This window comes from Hippocampus guttulatus, chromosome 19 (genome assembly GCF_054856545.1).
Source record: "Hippocampus guttulatus isolate MCC_2025c chromosome 19, RoL_Hgut_1.0, whole genome shotgun sequence".
NCBI classification, from domain to species: domain Eukaryota; kingdom Metazoa; phylum Chordata; class Actinopteri; order Syngnathiformes; family Syngnathidae; genus Hippocampus; species Hippocampus guttulatus.
This window is the reverse complement of record NC_141279.1, coordinates 3,669,787-3,684,232: the sequence shown is the minus strand read 5'-3', so window position 1 is coordinate 3,684,232 and position 14,446 is coordinate 3,669,787. Positions and strand designations below refer to the sequence as shown.

Genomic DNA, 14,446 nt, shown 5'->3' with positions numbered 1-14,446 from the left:
ACTACTCACGAGTGGCGTATGGTGACCGTTCCAGGACTCAAGTCCCGCCTCTTCTAAACGGATGGTGGGCCATGATTGGCCCAATCTTCCCAGCGGCGACATCCGCCTGTGTGAAGGAACTCATTGGTTTACATCGTGAATCACCTCCTTTGTAATAAACATTGAACATACATATTTGACAGAAACGTGCAGCCAATTATCGAACAATTTATTACAGATCCACAACTGCAAAGCAACCAAATGGCATGACGGGTTGGTTATATCCGTTGACCTGGGCCTCTTGTATGAGAAATCTGTCAAAACGATTTTATGTACAGTGCTCTAGTGACCTCTAGTGGATCAAACTTCTTAAAAAAATAAAAATAAAACAGTGCGCCAGATTGTGCCTCTTTGCACACAGTGTACTCAAAGATTGACTACATTCTACACAAAAGCAAGAGGGAAACTATCATTGCAGTCGTTACAAATGTAGATAATAGTCAGATTTATTCCTTGCCAGCCATGTATTACCTCATATGGAATACCTTCTTCTAGTTACAGCCATCATGCAGCAGAAAGGTGAGATTATTCACAAATATGCTTGGAACAAACAAGTCCAGTTTTTATTCTTGTGTTCTGTGATAATGTAGCACGGTCACTCCAACCTGAACATTGATAAATAAAACACTGACAAAATTGTAATCTTTTTCAATTCCTGTAAAGGTTGTTTTTATCCTTCAGAAACCGTGAAGAAAGAATAACCAAATTCACCATCGTTCCACACAATTAGATTTTCCTTAACCAATGTCTCTATGCAATAGAATATTTTTTTTCCTCTTTAAAAAAAAAAAAAAGTCCAATGCATCCATGGAAGAATGCATTTTGCGCTGCAATATTTTCTGGCAGTCTGAGGCCCCTCAGGAGTAACTTGACGTTTTGCTGCCAACATCATCCTCCTGCGTTCCCATACTCTTAAATGAAAATAAAAGTCACATGTTAGAAATATTTGGCAAACTTCATTTCCATGGACAGAGAGACTGTGTTGATTCGACAAATGCTATAAATGCTTCGAAGATGAACAGAACTATCCCTTTGTTCTCTTTGAATGCGTTAAAAAACAAAGACTACCAGGACTATACATGACGTATCAACCTAATTTATTGTGGGCAAAATTATGTATAGCAACCTCCCTTTACACTTATTTGTCAATAAAAGTCTCACTTAAAAGTCTTACTGGATGGGGCGCCTAATAAAGTGGGTCACCTTGTGTATGCACCGAGTTCCAAAATCTGTGAATGCTGTTGTGTGACTCTGATGAGGGATCCGCTCGACTGACTGATGTTGTGCAGACACGCTGCTTGTATAGAGGAAAGGCGGACGTAACTGAGCATGTGGATGTGAAAGTGGGAATAGTGGGCGTAAACCAGGACGCCTGCGTACAATAATACAATGCGTCTTGTTCTGTGTTAAATACAGAAATTGCACCCGTAACTGACACTCGGCCTTTTAATGCGGTGTACGGTATGGTCGTGAAAATCCGGTAAAAATGACCCCGAAAGCTTGTGGTGCTGTTGAAAATGTATAAAACAAACAATATTGTGAATGTTGTCTCACCTTCTGCACAAACTGCGGATTTACTGTGATTTCTTGATCCATAGATTTTAGTTTCTCATCCAGTTCTATACATTTCAACATCTGAAAATTAAAACACGAGGTGACATTTTAGGAAAATGTTTGACGGGTTGCGCTCCAGCGATTCTCACCTCTTGGTCAATTTTGTGTAGCATTGCCGGATTGTTGTATTTTTCCGGGTTGTCATGGAAACACACCATGCCGTCCTTTTGGTTAATGCTAGCGTAGATCTCCCCATCTTCAATCTGCTCAGAAACCAAAAATCCACAACAGAATTAAAACAACGACGTGATACTTTTGCGTCTTGCTGTTGTCATTGTGGATCCCCTCACCATGTGTAAGACGTATTTCTCTGCCTCCTGAGGACCTGAAAGCTGCACCCGACTTGCCATGTCTTGCAAAGACAGTGTCAGGAAAGTCTGCAGGGGACACCGGCATGATGGATGGTGAAATAAATGCAAGAGGAGATGAAATGAGAAGCCATCTCAATCGAGTCCATTTTTGTTCAAGAAACAATCTCGGCGTGACCAAATAAGAGTCCACTTCCACAATTTTACATCACATTAAAGTGTCATGACAATCAACGCTATATTTTTACTTTGACAATTTGACCAATTATATTAGATGGTATCGCCCATCACCCCCCCCCCCCCCCCCCCCCCCACGCACACACCTTTGTTAGCCTCTGGATGTTCTTTTTGTAGAGGGAGGAGAGGCACTGCTTGACCAGGCCCGTGTTGTTGTCTCGCGTGAACGTCTCGCTGTGTTTGTTGACAACGCTGCGTAATTCGGTCGGGTTGTTGGTGGTGTAAATCTGAGCCAGCTCATGGTAGGCGTTGCTCAAGGGCTGAGGCCAAGCAAAAAGAAGAAAATAAACAACTAAAGTCCAGATGGATGCCGGCTTTAAATTCTTGCCGCTACTTTTATGTCGGGATTTTATTCAATCCACCTTCCTTTAGAGGCCACTCTACCTTGATAAACCTCCCTACGATTTGCGAGGTGTATTTGGGCAGCTGCTGCACTTTTCCGTGGAGGATGAGTGAGACCAGGATGTATTTCTTGTAGGCTTCCAACATGATGTGGCTCACTGCCATGGCCGGAGTGGTTATTGCCTTGAAGGGGTGGAAAAAAATCAAAATGAAAACAAAAACAAGTGACAAGTGACGAGAGATGAGGATTCTATTGAAATCCAAATGATGATAAAGTAGAACTTCTAGTCACGATCCCCTGAAGTTGAAACGAAAAAAAAATGGATTTAAAAAGAAAACATGTTTTCAAAATCTGACAGAACGGCAGCAAATCTTGCAAGAGCGACTCATCTCTGGCTGTATGTTTTTCTATTCGTGTTCGCTTTAGTTATTCTGAAACATTATACTGCACTCTACCTCCTGAGATCTTAAGTCTTTAAAAGGTTATGGTTCGTCCGACACTTATTCCAAAAGGACCGGTTTCAGCAAGGGGTGTTCAAGACAAGACGGGAAGTTACCATACGCACCGTGACACATTTGTACTGTTCTGTTGTACATTTTACACGTCACATTCATCTGTAATAGACCTTCGCCAACTCAAGACTGAGTGTTTTATTGTTCTTACGTTATTACGGGCAGCGGTGGAGTTATTTTTGCACAAAATGTGACTTCAGTTCAAGATTTTATGATGCCCTGCGGAACAGTTTGTGGTAAACTTCAAAAACACAGTTTCCTTTTTTCCATCATTATTTACACTGACGAAACGAAAGGCAAGAATGTTTAAACGTTTCTCAATCAAGGTTCAAATATGGATATACTGTACCTGTTCATAAAAATACAGTGCTCTATCGAAATTTTTGAGGCCCATGTAGATCATGCCACCATAGTAGTAGTAACATAAAAAGTGCTTTGCGTCATAAGCTCCGTTCTCCTTGCAGATGTCCATCATGTCAAGTTCCAGGAAGGGCAGGGCCGGCTTGAAGCACTTCGCTAGTAAGCACAGCTGGAGAGAGGACACGGAACAGGGGAAAAGGGCATTTGTGACTGAAAAAATTATAGTATAAAAATTGTAAAGTAAGCATGAAGTTTTATTAAACCAAAAATAAGCAAGAAAAACAAACCACAAAAGCACAAAAATGAATAGTATAGTCTAAAAATCCGCACATCCTGTTAGGAACATGCGATTTAAACCACATGTCGTCATGGTGGATACCGTTGGGTGAGACATACATTTGGCCCAGTGACTCACCTGACACAGGTCTGCATGAACTGAGGTAAGTTGGTTGGTGTTCATCTGCATTTTGTCTATTGCCTGTTTTAGGATGACGACACCCCTCAATGGCTGTCACGGCGGGGAGAAGGAAAGAAATGTGACTTGAATATTCAAACTGAGAAAATGCGGGCCGCACTTTAAAATGTGTTAACATATTTAGCAGGGGAGGAGGAAAAAAAAAAAAGAGAATTCTGGTTATGTAATATAACTCAATGACATAAACTAGAGCGAGCATTAGTAATGGTATAATGAGAAAATGAGAAATAAAATGCTGAATGAAAATGAAACAAATTGCTATGTGCAAGTTAGCAAATAGTGGAGCAAAAAAATACGTCACTCGCATACAGTACAGGTTTCGGCCCTTTAGTTGTTTTTTTTGGGGGGGGTTGTCTTTTTTTTTTAATATATGTTGAATTGTTAAGGTTCTACAGCCTATTTTTTTTAAATTGGTATCTCTTTATAATTCTATTTATATTTAATTGAATTAGTCAATAATTGCCCTGTGAGTCAGTGTAAATGTGCCGTCTTACCTGTTTCCGCTCCACAAGGGCATTTGTCAACTGGTGGCATAGACCAGCAACTAAGGACACAAAAGGAGTGATATTAGAGAACAATAATCCAGCAGCTCCTCAATTAAAAGTGAAAGAACATTCAGTGAAGTCATTCCAAGAGGTCTACCCAATTTTAAGGTGATCTCTTATCGGGTGAAAGAAAACAAAAAATGCTAACATACTGGAGTTACTGTCTCAATCGATGGATGCAAAACGTTTGGTCGACAGGACTTACAAGTGTCTGTTGCATATCTAATGTGCTCGCCATTGCAAGTACTGATGAAGAGCTGGACTTGAGAAAAGAGTGTCTCAAAATCAGGGATGTTTGGCATGGAGAACTTTACAAATCTGGAACACAGACAAGAGTGACAGATCAGCATAAAAAAAAGCATTCGAGATTATTATGTTTCGTTGTTTTCATTTTTTTTTTTGCTAGTATGAATAACAAAATGTGAATACCCCATTAATCCACTAGCACAGTATATCAGCTAATGGTATTGAGCAGAATAGGAAACCTTGTCATGCTCATTAATTTTTTGTGAGATATGTAATTATTACCAATGGTATAATAATGATTTTTGTAAAAATTGATGAAATGAATTTCAGAAAGCTTTATGTACCGTAATACATAACCTGGACTGAAATAAAATGTAGAAATAGAAAGGTAAATTTAAAAAAAAAAATCATAATTAAATAATGGATAAATAAATTACTGCATAATGTCTATTTTCATGAGTGGCGCCTATGTTGTCTCCAACTCGAGCCCCACATGACGGGAGGCCTGAATTTGTACAAACCCCTTTTTGGAACAATAATGTCATTATATTACAGTTCATGTCAAATGAAATTCGGGTTGAGATCAAATTTAAAAAAAAGAAAAAAAAAAAGGAAAATAAGAAATTGTGCAGTTTTCTGGCATATGAACATGGATGCACCCAATACTGTGGTGCAATCAAACAGCAGGAGACCTCTCTCTGAGGACTGTGAATAAGTCATGACTTGCACTTGGAGCACTTACAGAACAGCCAGCACACCGAGGGAGTGCTCCTGAATGTCCAAGGCCCCCAGCACCGTGTCCAGGTGCGACAGGTTCTTGGCCAGCAGCTCCCCGCTCTTGTTGATCAACTCGCACAGCTGAGTCATCTGGCCTGTAGAGGAAGAAATGACCGTCAAGAGTACAATAACAGAGACAATTCACTCTTGCCGGACATTTACTTGTAATATTCAGCCCTTTGAAAATAAATTACCTCAAGGGATACACCGACAGCACTTTTTTCAGGCTAAGTACAAGTTCAACTTGTGTTTGAATATTCGCCAATACCAAGTAGCAAGACTGAAAAAAGCTTGCAATTGTGTTTTATTTTAATCAGATGTTGCTGGAAATACATCAAACACATACCTCTTGAGCATGATTCATTCGAGGGCCCGACCAATATGTAATTTCATTACCGTACATATATATCTCGACCATGTATCCTTGTACATGGTCGAGTACAACATCCAAGTTCATTTAAATGTTATAAAATAAAAATGTGATAGGACAACCGATGCGGCTTGCAGTCAGCAAACAAAGCGTTGTCATCCATGTTGACCATAAAGTATTTCAACACGGCTGGCGTTGACCTGACTCCACCAGCCCAAAAACATATATGAAGGCTCGTTCGGTGGTATCAGTGTCGTAGTATCTGAATTTTTTTTCCGAATAGGAGACCAGTACTGCCGTATAGTATTGGCGTATGCCAACCTGTATTAGCTACATCACCAGTTATCTCAAAATGTATTGAACCGTTGACTTTTAATGTGACGTATTTCTTTGCTTTTTGATTTGTGTCTATTTTGGTAAACTCACGTCTTCTGTGTTCATTATCATTACGATATACATAAAACTGAATGACCGTGTTCATGGCAATACTCTTATTTGTATGACTGAGTCTCCAGAGATCTCGTGTGATGAAAAAGTGATTCCGTTTAAAGCATGAGAGGAGAAAACATTAATTCTGCAGTCATGCAATTGAATCAATCATTAAGGGCATATAAGATCTCACTAAACAGATCGGGAGCCCATTCTTTGACCTGCAATGCTATTTAGAACCTTGGATGTGTGATCAACTGTAGATTTACAATTTTAAACCAGTCGGTCGGTCAACTGCCCTGTCAAGGCCTCCGCTAAAGCCAACTGCTAGACAGATTGACAAGGCACCAAAACCAATCAAATAAATCCATTCTTGAATTCCAGCCAATCACGCGAGACTAGGGTGGGACTTCCGGTAGACAGTGCCCAGAAAATATTTTCCAGATCAGAACCAAAAAGTATCATTTTGACAATTTGTTTGAAGAACTACCACATATCCACGTTCGTCATCTACACTAACAAACACCGTAGTTATTTTTCGCACACTCGCATTGGCAACGAAAGAGTCTAGCGATGTGTTTCCATGATTAGGCAAAAAGAAGTGGTTGACTTGGCTATCGGCAAAGCATAGGGTAGCATATGCAGGCTAACTAGCCAGTACTTCCCATACGAATGAGTGAGGCAAGCCTACCTTGAGCGGAAAGCTGCCGCACATTGTTCACAAACTGCTCCAAGGCTGAAGCCATTATAACGTGGGTCCAATGCGGAGGTAATTTTCACTGTTTTTCATTCAAACGTCAAAAACAACTCAGTCCGTCTTGAGAGCGCGGCCACACAGCCGCCACTGCCAGTGGGTATTCTCGCGATACCTTATTAAGTAACGGACTGCAACGAGACGTTTGACGTAAGCGATTTTTTTTAGGCATCAATATAAAATTCACACAAAACACTAGTTTCTGTAGCTGTAGCACCAATGTTTAAGCGGTAAAATATTCACTTTCTCATTTTTACATATAGTCTGAGCGACCTTAAAAGATTATTTCGTCTAAATTAATGTTGGCTATGCCCTGAAGAAATAATAAGAAAAAAAACAGGAATTGACGTCACATCTACCGCGATTAGACAAAGATTTTAGAGTAAAACACAGAAACGAAAGCGAAATCTGCATTTTTACATTTCGTCTGTATGCAAAACAACAACAACAACAACAAAATACATACATCCACAGCAAATAGATTAACCCCATTCATAGATTTTAACCCGATGACTATCTATTACAAGTAAATGCATTTTCGTAAATTTTGCTCCGGCGAAAAACAATATTTTGACTCAGACATGTTCCAAAAAGGAATGCGCAATCGCACTCCCGCTGATTTTGCTGTTCCTACCTTTCAGAAACAACTACAGTATTTTGTTTTATTTATTTACTACGCGTGTACTACGACAGACGCAGTACGACGACAACTACTACTACTACTACTACTACTACTACTACAGCTACGACTACGACAGCAACGACAACCATGTCATAATAATAATAATTATAACAATAATAATAATAATCATAATAATTTTGCAACTTTGTCACGTTTGTTTTGTTTGGATGAGCAGAGTCAACGGTGTACCATCTTGTTTCAACATAACATCTTTGTTCTCGTCAGGCCAATACAGTACAGTTCGTTCCCGGGAGTAGCATAACTACGGTGTTTCACCAATGAAACCATTGTGTTACACTACTGTGTTCCTATCTTCTGGCACCTCACATTTTTCTCCCAGGGTGACAACTTGATCGGTTATGGGGAGCTGCGGGACATTTGACAACACGTCAACAAGCGACTCAATCACACCCCAGCGCAGGCCTGTCACGTTTGACATTTCCGCCGCTGTAGACTTAGCTTCAAAGCTAACGTCAAGATAGCACCCGAGCTGTGCAGATCACACGCGGAGATCGTTGAAACATTATGCGGGCACAAAACGTCAACACAAGTCAAATGCAATCGATGCAGCGTCCATGAAAAACTGTCTTCCATGCGGAGTTTTTCCCACTACAGGAGTTCCCCGGCAATAGTTAACTGGTGCCACCCAAGTCCACTATAATGTTACTATCGACCAAAAGCCGTCTCCTCGAAAGTGGAAGAGTTTTGCTGCCTCACATATTCAAAGGGAGCTGCGTCGACATGACGCTTAACTCCGTTTCTGGTAAGAGACTGCGGGTGCTGGTTGATATGGACGGCGTTCTGGCCGACTTTGAGGGGGGGTTCTTGAAGAAGTACCGGGCGAGGTACCCGAACGAGCCATACATTTCCCTGGAGGACAGGAGAGGCTTTTGGGTGTCCACGCAGTACGGAAGACTCCGGAGTGATCTCTCTGTAAGTGTAGCGACACGCTAACTTGTATGCGATTCAAACACGATTGATCCATCACAGAGCGATCGAAACGCCGAAAAACATCCTCATCACCCCCCTCCCATGGTCTAAAAATCGAAGTTTTATTGAGTGAAGATTTACGCACATTTTCGCACAAGTTTCAAAATCATAAGGATATCCAAGTTCACGTGACACTATTATACTGTCATGCCTATTTCAGATAACTATGCAATGTAATAAGAATAATGATCCGTCGGAAAATGTTTTGCATTTTATGCAGAATCGACGATGGGTTGTTATGTTGTAATTTGACGAAAGATCAGTGATGTCATTGATCTGATCCGCAAAATAAGATACTGTATTGCAGCAAACGCAATCTTGTTCACTCCAGGGACATTCTGTGCTGCCATCGTTAATAACCCAGCGTAGATATCCACACACACACACACACACACACACACACACACACACACACACACACACACACACACACACACACACACACACACACACACACACACACACACATATATATATATATATATACATACAGTATATATACATGTGTGTGTGATATATATATATATATATATATATATATATATATACTGTATATATATATTTTATATATATAGGGGGTGGTGTTCAAGCCCTCCAACCCATCATCTGTATCTTGCATTGTATCCGTGTTTTGGGGAGATTTTTTTTTTTCAAACTCATTAATCAATCATCTCCAAAATCCTGATCGTGTAAAGTCTAATACATACTGGATGACACATTTCACTCATGCATATGATATCTCTAATCGTTGTATTCATTATTGTAGCACTGCATATTCACATTGATTAATATATTAGAGTTGATCAATTTTAAGTAAAATGGGATTTAGCAGGTCAAGGAATGAAGGAGCTAGCTGAAGGTTTAGCAGCAGAAATGCAGTGGTGAAATGAAATCCAGGGCAGCATCATGTAATATTTATTCGACCATCACCCACTGGAAGGTTTGTGCCATAACAAAAAGCAGCTACCAAAAATAATTATTTAGGTCAATGTAATGGCTGATACACCAGTATATACAAGTGCCACAGGTTTACAAAAAACAATCAAACAAAACCCCTGAAAATTGTAAAGCACAATTTGATGTCTTTTATAATATAAGAAAGATATTGTACATTATATGACCGTTTATTATATGAACAGATCAGTCATGTGTTTGGCACAGTAGTCAGTGTGTGCATTGTGAGCAATAGGATTTTAAGTCATGTGCTGTGCGCAATTATTGTTATCTCTCGATCATAAACAGCAGGCACGTGTTCTTTATCTCTAGGAGAAAGCCATCAGCATCTGGGAGTCCAAGGACTTCTTCAGTGAGCTGGAGCCCCTCCCTGGTGGGGTCGAGGCAGTCAAGCAGATGGCCGAAATGGACAAGTAGGTCCATGACTACATACTGTAAAGGAGCCTAAGCAAGTCGCATGTAAATGCCTTAACCGCATCGACAGAATTTATACCCGCAACAACAATTGCCACACCCTATTTATTCCATGTACTTACGGATTTTGTGACTTCGTGGGGGGGGGGGGGTATGATAATAATAATAATAATAATAATAGATTTTATTGATGTCAAATTGTCTCACTATTAAGTAGCAGAGGGGTGGAAGTACAGAACGTCTTGCTCACACAAACGTGCCAATGAAAAAAATAATCATTGAAGTGATGATTTTTTTCATGATTTGGGTGGTATGGTACAAAATCTGACTTCTCCAGTTAACCGAAGAATGAGCAATATTCACTCCACTATGACTCTCATTGAAAAAAGAAGTAAAAATACTGGCGTTTTGTGTACGTTTTCCACCCTTCCATTCTGCAGCACAGATGTCTTTATTTGCACCAGCCCGATCAAGCATTTCAAGCACTGCCCTTATGAAAAGGTACGCTCTCTTACTCGCCAATTTTTCCCTAGAGCAACTATGACGGCAGAGTATTTCCCCTGTTGCGTGTGTGCGTGCGTTCTCTTCCAGTATGCGTGGGTAGAAAAGCATCTGGGCCATGACTTTCTGGAGCAGGTCATCCTGACCAGAGACAAGACGGTGGTCAGCGGAGATATCCTTATCGACGACAAGCCCGATATTTTAGGTAAAACCTTTCATTTCACTGATTTAGTACCAAACTGCACCAACCTTTTTTTTCCCCCCCCAAGCACTTTGGCCACAGTTGAATGACTGAATGTTTCTTTGAACATGTGGGAAAAAATTAGAATAACAACAACAAGCAAGCAAACAATCGACAATGAACACCGAACGCCAATTTTCCATGCTCAGAGGGGATCGGGAAGAAGTCGAGACATTATTCAAGCTGCATGGCCCTGTAAGAGGATTCAGAAAGCTCGAACTGAAGCAAGACTCCATATGGGGTGGCCATCTGTCTCAACCGGTACTACTAATACGAGCATGTCTAGTAATCATAGCAATGATTAGTATTTCAAAAACATTTTTCTGCCCCAGTTGACCCTAAGTGACCTCTTTGACAGTGTTGCTTGTTTGTTCACAATGCTTGAACTGGCCTTAATTCCCAAAAGTATGTTTGGCTTAAAATCAACAGTGCTAATCACCAAAAGAGCAACTTACATAAACGAAGCATGATGGCATCAGCATCATGAATTGGGACTGTTTTTCTTCAGATGGATCAGGGGACTAGTGCGCTCCCTGGATACAGGTCGGGTCTGATCACCCCTCGGTTGGGTCACCCGGGTGAGGGTGTCTGACGTAAGACCTGCAACACCCTATGGCCCCGGGGAACATCACTGACGATGTGTTGAGGTCGCACCACGAGATGTATTCAAGTACAGGCCGTAGACAAGCTGGAGTGAATCTGAAATAGCGTTCAGTGTTACAAAAAATATATAGAAGGGAAATTCAGTGAAAACGGCTACATTTAATTAACTCATTCAATCCCAGCGTTTTACTGGATTTTGACTGATCTTCCAAGGCCCACAGAATATTCGGTTCTCATGCTATATAAACATGGAGCCGACCAAAATAAAGTTTGGATAGAAAAAAAAATGTTTCTATCTTTTTCCATTCTTCAGCAATCGGCATTACAAAATGGCTAAGTTTCATGAAAATGGTGATTCCTGGGCAAAAAACAGAGAAAAAGAGCTTTTTGTAAAAGCATGCATTTCATGCACGTGGGACACCACTGCCACCTACTGGTCGCTTTTTTACATGACAATGCAAAAGGCTTATTCTCATTCACATGCCGCAAAAAAAAAGACATATGTTCGTCCTTGGTAGGCGGGGCCTAATTTTAAAAAGACGTACAAGTACGTCTTGTGGAATGAAAGAGTTAAAGGCACTTAAACTGTGGCTGGTGCGCGCTGACTCCCATTTATTTGGAGTGGTTGGTTACACGAGTGGTTGCTCTGTGTTGGTCTCATATTTTATATGACAAAAACCAGAAATTTGAGCGTGAATGTGTATTTTTTTTTTTTCAATTTTATATCCACTTTAAGTTACTGTGTAAATACGGCATCTCAAATATGAAAGGGATTTCCATGTGCCTTGTAGGGAACAAAAGCGAGGATGCTTTCGTAAGGCTGCTTGTGTAATGCCGTGTGGGTGTTTCAAGCGATTCACCAGCACCTTGTAAAGACATCTGCTTCATCATCTTGGTGTCTTCTCAGGCAACCACTCTGGAGGCACCGATTACTGTTGAAAACAGCTTGTGCGACCTTACGTAATACAGGATTTAATAACTGACCGTATCCCGTGCGCAGGCGTGGAGCCCAACCCCACCTGGGAGCACGTTTTGTTCACCGCCTGCCACAACAAGCACCTTCCCAACGGCCCCTCGCAGAGACGCTTGCTGTCCTGGTCGGACGACTGGAGAGCCATCCTGGACAGCAAAAGGCAGTGACGTCTTTCAATACAAGCTCCAGGGGCCCGATATCACCAGCAGCGTTGCCTTCCATCTGGGTGCCAAGGCTCCAGGGGACACGAAGCCAAGAATCGATTGAACCACACGTCACATTCGTTGAACTGTCTTACCCTCATCGACCACAAGTGGGCGCTGTAAGACTGAAGCATGTTTTCATCAATTCAAACATACTGTACTGTCAGAAATAGGCCAGCTCAATGTCAAGAGGTTATGGACTCCGCAAGAAAAATGGATTAACAGTTAACAGATGTTTGCAGAGGCACATGAATAAACCACTGGACTTATAACATTCACTCGGTGACACACCAATAGTCCACCTATGATTTTTTCAAGGTATGTGTGCAATACACAAACAAAAGAAAACTTATTTTCAAAAGACAATTTTCTTCTTTTTTGGTGCTTCTTTTCCTGTGTTCATTTCAAACATCTATGCGTTGAATTAACAAGGGTTATTTTGTTGTCATTTTGCCGCACAGTCAAGGATCTGAACGGCTGAACGGAATCATTTCCCGAGAGTTGCGCAGAGCAGTGCATGCGGTGCTGTTAGTTTAGAATAAGAGGCAGTAAAATAGGACTGATTATTTTTGAAGAGCTTGGCAACTACATTTGAAAGTGATTTATTGGTTTGAGAACTGAATTTTGCTATCCTGTGGTTTACGTGTCCTGTTTTTATTGTTTTTGAACCTGACTAAAAACAAAAGATCTAAGTACTGTAACATGTCATTTACAAGAACCAAATTAGGTTGTTTCTGTGAAAATGAATATGCCATTGACTGATAAAATACCTCCACCATCAGTTATTGTGTTTATGATCATTCTTTGAGTTGTCAAAAAAGATGTATTTACTGAAAAGATTGTCTATAATAAATCCACTTTTACGTCTGTTGCCGTTTTCTGTCTATTGGTTTTAGTTTGCGTGAGTTGTCTAAAAAATGCATTCGCTTTGGTTTTTTGGGGGTTTTTTTCTCGAACAATGTCATTAGTTACACACGTTATAGGCGGCATTAATGTTGATAAAGATTTAGAAAGGACGTATCATTCTCGTGTTTTGCCAGAGGTGTGTAGACTTTTTCAAGCTATTGCATACCATTCTGAATAAAAATGAAACAAACAAAAAAAAAAAGCCACTGAGAACCATGGAAGGTTTGCGTACGTTCCAGTCCTAATTTATTTTGCATTGGGTACAGGGCGTCTTCAATCTGTGCAGCACGCAATGAAATCTCAAGACTATCAAGGCATTCTAGAGCAAAATGTGCTCTTGCGGTGTGAGAGCACTTGACCTCACCTGCAGGTCATGTGTCCGCCAACAGCATTACATAAATATTTGATTGGAGTGAATATTAAGTGTATCATTTTTTTTGACGAGGCCAGTTCTATTGCTTATTTATATACAGGTTTATACATAAAAAATTACAGTGCAGGGCAAAAAATATCAATGTGGTTTTTTTATTGTTTGTTCTACACCAGCTTTTTGAAACCATCATCAACAAAGTGTCATTTAAAATTCAAGTTTGAGTTTCAAACAAAAAATGGTATAAGGGCAGTTCCCTTGGGTTGGTTTCTTTTGTAAACTCATCACAATATGCCCCTGAAATATTTCAATTCAGCCTATCTTGCTTCATCTTGTTTCATTAAGAGGCGTATAGCTTGCCGCAGGAGTTCAGAGAAGTCACATAGGGGAAAAGTAAAACGAAGGTGAAGTATATCTGTTCCACTTATTCAAAGGCATAAAAAAATCATTATACATCCTTGGATTTGGACATTGAGTCTTATTTATTCATGCATTTCAGGCACTTTTTCTTTTCTTTTCAGAGAACCCGTTCTTAAGAAAGGGAAATGAGTTGCAAACTCAGCACCTGCATTAACGTCCAGTGCGTTCCTTGAATGTCGT

General features: G+C 40.4%; 2 protein-coding genes across 7 annotated transcripts; one reads left to right on the top strand and one right to left on the bottom strand.

The window, feature by feature from the left end:
* Positions 1–191: 191 nt before the first annotated feature.
* On the bottom strand, positions 192–11,384 carry cops3 (COP9 signalosome subunit 3). Of its 2 annotated transcripts, none has more exons than XM_086138575.1 (12): positions 11,247–11,384; positions 5,422–5,551; positions 4,639–4,751; positions 4,383–4,432; positions 3,829–3,921; positions 3,403–3,582; positions 2,583–2,723; positions 2,285–2,458; positions 1,944–2,030; positions 1,743–1,856; positions 1,594–1,674; positions 192–950 (listed from the first exon to the last, which is right to left on the bottom strand). In XM_086138575.1, exons 1-12 carry the CDS (start codon positions 11,257–11,259, stop codon positions 897–899), a joined length of 1,230 nt encoding a protein of 409 aa, XP_085994701.1. In that variant the 5' UTR covers positions 11,260–11,384; the 3' UTR covers positions 192–896. The 2 variants fall into 2 exon arrangements, with proteins under 2 accessions (XP_085994701.1, XP_085994700.1); XM_086138574.1 differs by lacking the exon at positions 11,247–11,384 and adding an exon at positions 6,947–7,123.
* nt5m (5',3'-nucleotidase, mitochondrial) lies at positions 7,819–13,438 on the top strand. Of its 5 annotated transcripts, none has more exons than XM_086138580.1 (5): positions 7,836–8,624; positions 9,948–10,048; positions 10,490–10,550; positions 10,641–10,755; positions 11,300–11,753. In XM_086138580.1, the coding sequence occupies exons 1-5, from the start codon at positions 8,352–8,354 to the stop codon at positions 11,314–11,316; spliced, it is 567 nt and encodes a 188-aa protein (XP_085994706.1). In that variant the 5' UTR covers positions 7,836–8,351; the 3' UTR covers positions 11,317–11,753. The 5 variants fall into 5 exon arrangements, with proteins under 5 accessions (XP_085994704.1, XP_085994705.1, XP_085994706.1 ...); XM_086138577.1 differs by lacking the exon at positions 11,300–11,753 and adding an exon at positions 12,395–13,438 and having other exon boundaries at positions 7,893–8,624; XM_086138578.1 differs by lacking the exon at positions 11,300–11,753 and adding an exon at positions 12,302–12,439 and having other exon boundaries at positions 7,819–8,624; positions 10,490–10,755.
* Positions 13,439–14,446: the final 1,008 nt, after the last annotated feature.